Source organism: Poromitra crassiceps, assembly GCF_964638095.1.
Source record: "Poromitra crassiceps genome assembly, chromosome: 15".
Classification (NCBI taxonomy): Eukaryota; Metazoa; Chordata; class Actinopteri; order Beryciformes; family Melamphaidae; genus Poromitra; species Poromitra crassiceps.
In genome coordinates, this window is record NC_139634.1 from 2,036,476 (window position 1) to 2,044,128 (window position 7,653).

At 43.9% G+C, this 7,653-nt stretch overlaps 1 protein-coding gene across 1 annotated transcript in view; it reads left to right on the plus strand.

The window, feature by feature from the left end:
• Positions 1 to 3,499, plus strand: part of LOC310790806 (NACHT, LRR and PYD domains-containing protein 12-like) — a gene marked incomplete at its 5' end in the record, with an annotated part of 78,249 nt that extends 74,750 nt beyond the window's left edge. The window contains 3 exons of the mRNA XM_083652518.1: positions 637 to 816; positions 1,671 to 1,737; positions 2,085 to 3,499. Coding sequence (XP_083508644.1) covers positions 637 to 816; positions 1,671 to 1,731 — 241 coding nt within the window. The 3' untranslated portion in view covers positions 1,732 to 1,737; positions 2,085 to 3,499. The remainder of the gene's footprint in view (positions 1 to 636; positions 817 to 1,670; positions 1,738 to 2,084) is intronic.
• Positions 3,500 to 7,653: the final 4,154 nt, after the last annotated feature.

The window sequence follows — 7,653 nt, forward strand, 5'->3', positions numbered from 1 at the left end:
TGTGTGTGTGTGTGTGTGGGGCAGTGAGGACCGCCTGCTCTCCATCCTTTCAAATTGTTGTTAGGGTTACTGGTGAGTAATTACACAGAGAAAAGACAAGACGGGTCGTGCCCTTTGGTTAAAAATAAAACAAAATAAAACTGGTCAATAGAAACGTGTTTGGCACGGGGAATTGACGGGCCTGAAACTCTGATTACAGAGACACAAACATCTTTTTGCAAGTAGGCTACAATGTCCAAGTTTAGCTCTGTGTGTTGAGCTGAGTGATGCCACTCTTTCAAGTGGAAGTTTGTTCCACCAGCCACAAATTTACATTCTCATCTTTTTTTATTAGTTTCTGCTGATTTATTTGATAGTGAAGAAAAGCCTCCACTCACTAACTCACTCTTCAGTCTCTGCTTGTTTATTGAAGCAGCAGCATGTTGTCATTCATATTAATGAGTGCTGCTTTGTCCATGTTATGTCTTTTTGAACCTGGCAGCCTGTTGGCTTCAGCTGCTTTCAGTTGACTTCACCATTTTAGAAACATGTATATTTAAAACCTCCACAGCTCTGAGATTATGAAACATGGTTTCAATCAGGTTTTCTATACAGGAATGTTGTATTTTATATCTACATGCTTTATTCTTTATTCAGATTGAGTCGCTGCAGGTTGTCAGGGAGCAGCTACGCTTCTCTGGCCTCAGCTCTGAAGTCCAACCCCTCCTCCCATCTGAGAGAGCTGGACCTGAGTGAGAACTACCATGTGGGGGACTCTGGAGTGAAGCTGCTGTCTGATCTTCTGGAGAGTCCACACTGCAGCCTGGAGACTCTGAGGTCAGACAGCATTTTTTAATGATGTGCTGACATGAATATTATATGAATATTGTGGTGAATCTTAATTTGAGGACGTCTATATAGAGTCATTTCATCTGAAATCAGGCTTAGGACTCACATTGTCTTCCTATTGTTTTCACACATTCCTGGTCTCTTCAAATGAATGAAGATGAACTTTGGTGATGATATTTATTCTCCATCGTTTTAAACACACAGGGCTCCAAATGGCTCCAAAATGGCCTCCATCATCTATGGAGGACAAACTTTGATGTGAGAATGTTGGAGACAATGAAGGAATTTAAAATATGATAATTAATGTGGTAATTACACAGAACGTTCAGAGCACATACTATTACACATAATATGTTGCTGTGGAACAAGCTATGAGCCTTTGGTTCTTCTCAATGTCAGTTCTTTGGTCAAATCAGATGAGGTTTGACTATACGAGATAGATATTAGAAGGTTTTCATAGAACACCAACGCTTCTACAGGCAGGATAACTGACTGGAGGAGCCTTTCATCCTCAACCACATCAATGACTACTTTTCTTCACACACATACCGAGTGTGTGTGTGTGTGTGTGTGTGTGTGTGTGTGTGTGTGTGTGTGCTTGTGCTTGTGCGTGTGTGTGTGCGTGCGTGTGCGTGTGCGTGTGTGTGTGTGTGATTTGATTGGCTACATGTGTTGTGGGTGTCTATGTGACAGATAAAGACAGCTTTGTCCCTCTAGTTCTTCTTCATCTGAAGGTCAATCAGATCATCCAGAAGCAGAGAGAGTTTCCAGCTGAGAGTGTTGATCATGTGACAACCTGCAGATGACTGATGATGATGATGTTGTTGTCTTCATCTCTACAGGCTGGGGGAGTATAAAGTATTACGAAGGAAAAATAAACCTGGATCACAGCTGACATCCTGACAACATGTGAGTATTGACACACCATGAACACATGACCTCACACTCTCTCTCACACACACACACACACACACACACTCACACTCACACTCTCTCACACACACACACACACACACACACACACACACACACACACACACACACACACACACACACACACACACACACACACACACTCACTCACTCACTCACACACACACACAGTTTAAATTATCTCTCCCAGTCTTTCTACTGGCTGTTGCCTCACTGACTGAGAGCTGATGAACAGTCTCAGTGAACGGTGATTTCTGATTTCAGCTGTGTGTGTGTGTGTGTGTGTGTGTGTGTGTGTGTGTGTGTGTTCTTCTCTCCAGCAGATGCCTGCATGTCATCTCAGTGTGGATCCAAACACAGCAAACACATCATCTGTCTGAGGGAACAGAGAGCTCACAGTGTATTTTAGTGCAGGAGAGTATATTGTGTTTCAGATGGAAGCAGGGGTGGAGTTATGTGGGGGCCAATGAGGGCTGAGCTCCCATAAGGAGGGTGGAGTTATGTGGGGCCAATGAGGCGTGATTTTGAATCGCACATAGGTTACGCAAAAACCACGCCCTGTGCCCGCCTACGCAGCGGTCAAGCGCCGGGATTGGCCAGGAGCAAGTCTTTTGTCTTCTTCTTTTGACAGCTGGAATCTCCCACACCACAAACACTGCACGGCACGCAGCCCAGCGATTTCATGTACCAACTGAATTGCTCTTGATAGCGGACATTGAAATGAATTATTAGTGTTTTAACGCTAACGTAACACACAAGCTTTTCAAACAAACATTTCCCACACACCACAAACACTGTGCAATTTTATTAACCAAATTGCTCTTGATCACGGGAAGGCTGCATTTACCCACTATGCTTCTGCTAGCTGGAACAAATTGCCTGAAGACCTCAGATCTGCCCCAACCTTACTTACTTTTAAAAATAGACTAAAGACTTTTATGTTTACCGTCGCCTTTAACTGCTGACAGCTACTATGCAAACCCAATGAGTCCTCTATAAGTTTTAGCTCTTTCTGCAACTGCTGCGCCTGCTGCCTATTGCACTTTTTTATACTCTTTTTTTTTAAAGTTTTGTTGTGATGCTTTTAAATGTCCATTTTATTTCTTCTTTTGGTTTATTTTCCTGTAATACACTTTTTATACTCTTTTTTTTAAGTTTTGTTGTGATGCTTTTAAATGTCCGTTTTACTCTCTTCTTTTATTTTATTTTCCTGTCAACCATTTTATGTGAAGCACTTTGAATTGCCTCTGTGTATGAAATGTGCTATACAAATAAACTTGACTTGACTTGACTTGACTTGACTTGACTTGACTTGATAGCGGACATTGAAAATAAATTATTGTAGCCTAATAACACAAATGAAAATGTAACACAAGCTTTAGCCAAAGCTTCAATAACAGAGCTCAGCTGACAGTTTAACCTGCAAATGAAAATATAAAAAACATCAAATTAAAAATACAATAGGCTACAGCACATAGGCCTAGCCCCCCCCCCCAGTCCAGCCGTTTGTTCCAGGCCAGTGAAGTCCCAACAATCTACAAAAACATGCAATAATATAAAATCGTAGAGAAAAAGTTGAATCATACACAATCAATACAACCAAAAGTAAAGGGTTAGCCTTCCCAATGGCCAGCAGCATCTGTTATTCTGGCCTCATAATAAGCAACTCCTTGGCACAAAAAAGGTTGGGAACCCCTGCTCTAGAGGACACTAGATGAGACTAATGGAAGATAAAATATTTCTACCTTCTGAAAAGCCAATACCAGCCAAAATAAACATTGTGTTACATTGCTTTGAAACGTGTGGTCTCCCTTTTTTGTCAAGTCCATTGAGCCTGGGCAGTGGTTCTGGCCTAGTGTGAACAACAGTGCTGTTTGTGTGAGTGTGTTGTTCTGGCCTAGTGTGAACAACAGTGCTGTTTGTGTGAGTGTGTTGTTATGGCCTAGTGTAAACAACAGTGCTGTTTGTGTGAGTGTGTTGTTATGGTCTAGTGTGAACAACAGTGCTGTTTGTGTGAGTGTGTTGTTCTGGTCTAGTGTGAACAACAGTGCTGTTTGTGTCAGTGTGTTGTTCTGGCCTAGTGTGAACAACAGTGCTGTTTGTGTGAGTGTGTTGTTATGGTCTAGTGTGAACAACAGTGCTGTTTGTGTGAGTGTGTTGTTATGGTCTAGTGTGAACAACAGTGCTGTTTGTGTCAGTGTGTTGTTCTGGCCTAGTGTGAACAACAGTGCTGTTTGTGTGAGTGTGTTGTTCTGGCCTAGTGTGAACAACAGTGCTGTTTGTGTCAGTGTGTTGTTCTGGTCTAGTGTGAACAACAGTGCTGTTTGTGTGAGTGTGTTGTTCTTGTCTAGTGTGAACAACAGTGCTGTTTGTGTGAGTGTGTTGTTCTGGCCTAGTGTGAACAACAGTGCTGTTTGTGTGAGTGTGTTGTTCTGGCCTAGTGTGAACAACAGTGCTGTTTGTGTGAGTGTGTTGTTATGGTCTAGTGTGAACAACAGTGCTGTTTGTGTCAGTGTGTTGTTCTGGCCTAGTGTGAACAACAGTGCTGTTTGTGTGAGTGTGTTGTTCTGGTCTAGTGTGAACAACAGTGCTGTTTGTGTGAGTGTGTTGTTCTGGTCTAGTGTGAACAACAGTGCTGTTTGTGTGAGTGGGTTGTTCTGGTCTAGTGTGAACAACAGTGCTGTTTGTGTGAGTGTGTTGTTCTGGTCTAGTGTGAACAACAGTGCTGTTTGTGTGAGTGTGTTGTTATGGTCTAGTGTGAACAACAGTGCTGTTTGTGTGAGTGTGTTGTTATGGTCTAGTGTGAACAACAGTGCTGTTTGTGTCAGTGTGTTGTTCTGGCCTAGTGTGAACAACAGTGCTGTTTGTGTGAGTGTGTTGTTATGGTCTAGTGTGAACAACAGTGCTGTTTGTGTGAGTGTGTTGTTATGGTCTAGTGTGAACAACAGTGCTGTTTGTGTGAGTGTGTTGTTCTGGTCTAGTGTGAACAACAGTGCTGTTTGTGTGAGTGTGTTGTTCTGGCCTAGTGTGAACAACAGTGCTGTTTGTGTGAGTGTGTTGTTCTGGCCTAGTGTGAACAACAGTGCTGTTTGTGTGAGTGTGTTGTTATGGTCTAGTGTGAACAACAGTGCTGTTTGTGTCAGTCTGTTGTTCTGGCCTAGTGTGAACAACAGTGCTGTTTGTGTGAGTGTGTTGTTCTGGTCTAGTGTGAACAACAGTGCTGTTTGTGTGAGTGTGTTGTTCTGGTCTAGTGTGAACAACAGTGCTGTTTGTGTGAGTGGGTTGTTCTGGTCTAGTGTGAACAACAGTGCTGTTTGTGTCAGTGTGTTGTTATGGTCTAGTGTGAACAACAGTGCTGTTTGTGTGAGTGTGTTGTTATGGCCTAGTGTGAACAACAGTGCTGTTTGTGTCAGTGTGTTGTTATGGTCTAGTGTGAACAACAGTGCTGTTTGTGTGAGTGTGTTGTTCTGGCCTAGTGTGAACAACAGTGCTGTTTGTGTGAGTGTGTTGTTCTGGCCTAGTGTGAACAACAGTGCTGTTTGTGTGAGTGTGTTGTTCTGGCCTAGTGTGAACAACAGTGCTGTTTGTGTCAGTGTGTTGTTCTGGCCTAGTGTGAACAACAGTGCTGTTTGTGTGAGTGTGTTGTTATGGTCTAGTGTGAACAACAGTGCTGTTTGTGTGAGTGTGTTGTTATGATCTAGTGTGAACAACAGTGCTGTTTGTGTGAGTGTGTTGTTCTGGCCTAGTGTGAACAACAGTGCTGTTTGTGTGAGTGTGTTGTTCTGGCCTAGTGTGAACAACAGTGCTGTTTGTGTGAGTGTGTTGTTCTGGCCTAGTGTGAACAACAGTGCTGTTTGTGTGAGTGTGTTGTTCTGGTCTAGTGTGAACAACAGTGCTGTTTGTGTGAGTGTGTTGTTCTGGTCTAGTGTGAACAACAGTGCTGTTTGTGTGAGTGTGTTGTTCTGGTCTAGTGTGAACAACAGTGCTGTTTGTGTGAGTGTGTTGTTCTGGCCTAGTGTGAACAACAGTGCTGTTTGTGTGAGTGTGTTGTTATGGTCTAGTGTGAACAACAGTGCTGTTTGTGTGAGTGTGTTGTTCTGGCCTAGTGTGAACAACAGTGCTGTTTGTGTCAGTGTGTTGTTCTGGCCTTAATTGTTGTTAATTACTGAGATATGAAGGCATCAAACCTGCATTTTAGACTTAACCATTTTCTTTTATCTCAGTTGTTAAGCGCCCAGTTTGCTCTGCTCCATTCAACTGTACGTGACACCTGCGTTGTCTGACCTGACGTTATTCTAAACAAATGGGTGATTGGATCTATTAATATGTGTCTCCAGCAGTGTCCACATTGAGATCTGATTGCGATCGCATCAGGCAAGCTCCATAGCGTAGAGCAGCAGAAAAACAGCAGTGACTGTTGTATGTGGAGTGGGAGAAGGCATTGCATTTACACTTGTGTTCAATGTGGTCACAATGTGTGGGTCCAGGGCAGGCTGACCTCTGACCTTAGCGATGATGACCATCTGGTAGGTGGCGAGTGGTAAGGTGAGGAGTGTGCGGGCGGCCAGCGTGCTGAGCAGGATGCTGCTCCACCAGGGCAGGCCGGCGGTCTGCTGCAAGCCCAGGAGGAAGTGCTCCGCCTGGTGGACCGTACCACCCGCCGGATGCCGCTCGGCATGCTGGGAAACAAGAGGGAGGCGGGACACACAGGACAGACCGGACGGGAGCGGCGGGGCCGGCCGGAGGGGTCGTGTGGCCACGGACAGCATGGAGGCTCCCTCTGCTCACACACAGCACAGAGAGCTGCTGGGATCTCTGGGTGACAGGACACAGTGTGAGATAGAGAGGAGCTGCAAATGTAAGGTACAGGTTATCTGAATATGACGTCTGTCTCTGTATGCACAATAACTATGTGTCACTTAAATGCAAATGTATATGAATATATTAATAACTAGTGATTGTCCAACTAAAGGCTACTGTGATTTAAATGCTTCCCTATCACACTTCATCAGGTTCACTCAATGAGGACCACTTTGATGATTTTTGAAGCGTAAATGCGATTTTTAAAAATCATGATTTTCAGAAAACACTTCAAAAATCATCAAAGTGGTCCTCATGTGTGAAGATGATCTTGCTGAACACAAAGTTTGCCACAGACCTTATTTCAGGCATTTCACCCAAATCCCCAAACAAAAATCCCATTGACTTCCTGACGAGGGAACCAGGAAGTTCATGACTTCTGGGTTGGCCTGCAGGCAAAAACATGTCATCTCTGCAGTACTCGATTTGGAAACAATATGGATGCTACAAAGAAGATGTGTTGTCTTTTAATACTCGGTGTGATTAAACAACACATTGAAGCTATTTACCGTTTTTTGCAAGACAACGAAGAGCAAAGGAAATGGTCAACGGGGACTGATTTTTCCGAAACCACATGAATGCAGTGACCATCACTGCCAGAAGGGGGAGACCAAAGTTCTGCACTACAAAATGTACACACTATCCTATAATAACGTGTCTGTGTGTGAGTGAATGTGTGACTGAACAGAAATTGTGTTCCGTGCGTTCGGGCTGAATCTTCCAGCAAGTGTAAAGAGCAGTCCTGCAGGTGACCTAACGGAGCCAGATTTTTGAATTAGGTCGTTAGGGCCGACTAAATGGGCAAAAAATGGTGGCCAAAATGAGTGAACACAGGTTCAGCACCATGGAAAGCTCCATTCGTTAGCTACTGATGGAGCTCACCTGAGTGGAGTTGGAATCAGCCAGTGAAGTGGACTGTGAAAACCCTCTGGGAGGAGAGAGAGGAGAGGCTGTGAGTGAGGCCTGACTAAATGACCAGTGAGTGTTTTGATCCAACAGGTTTCAGAATCACAACTATAATAAGAACAGAAT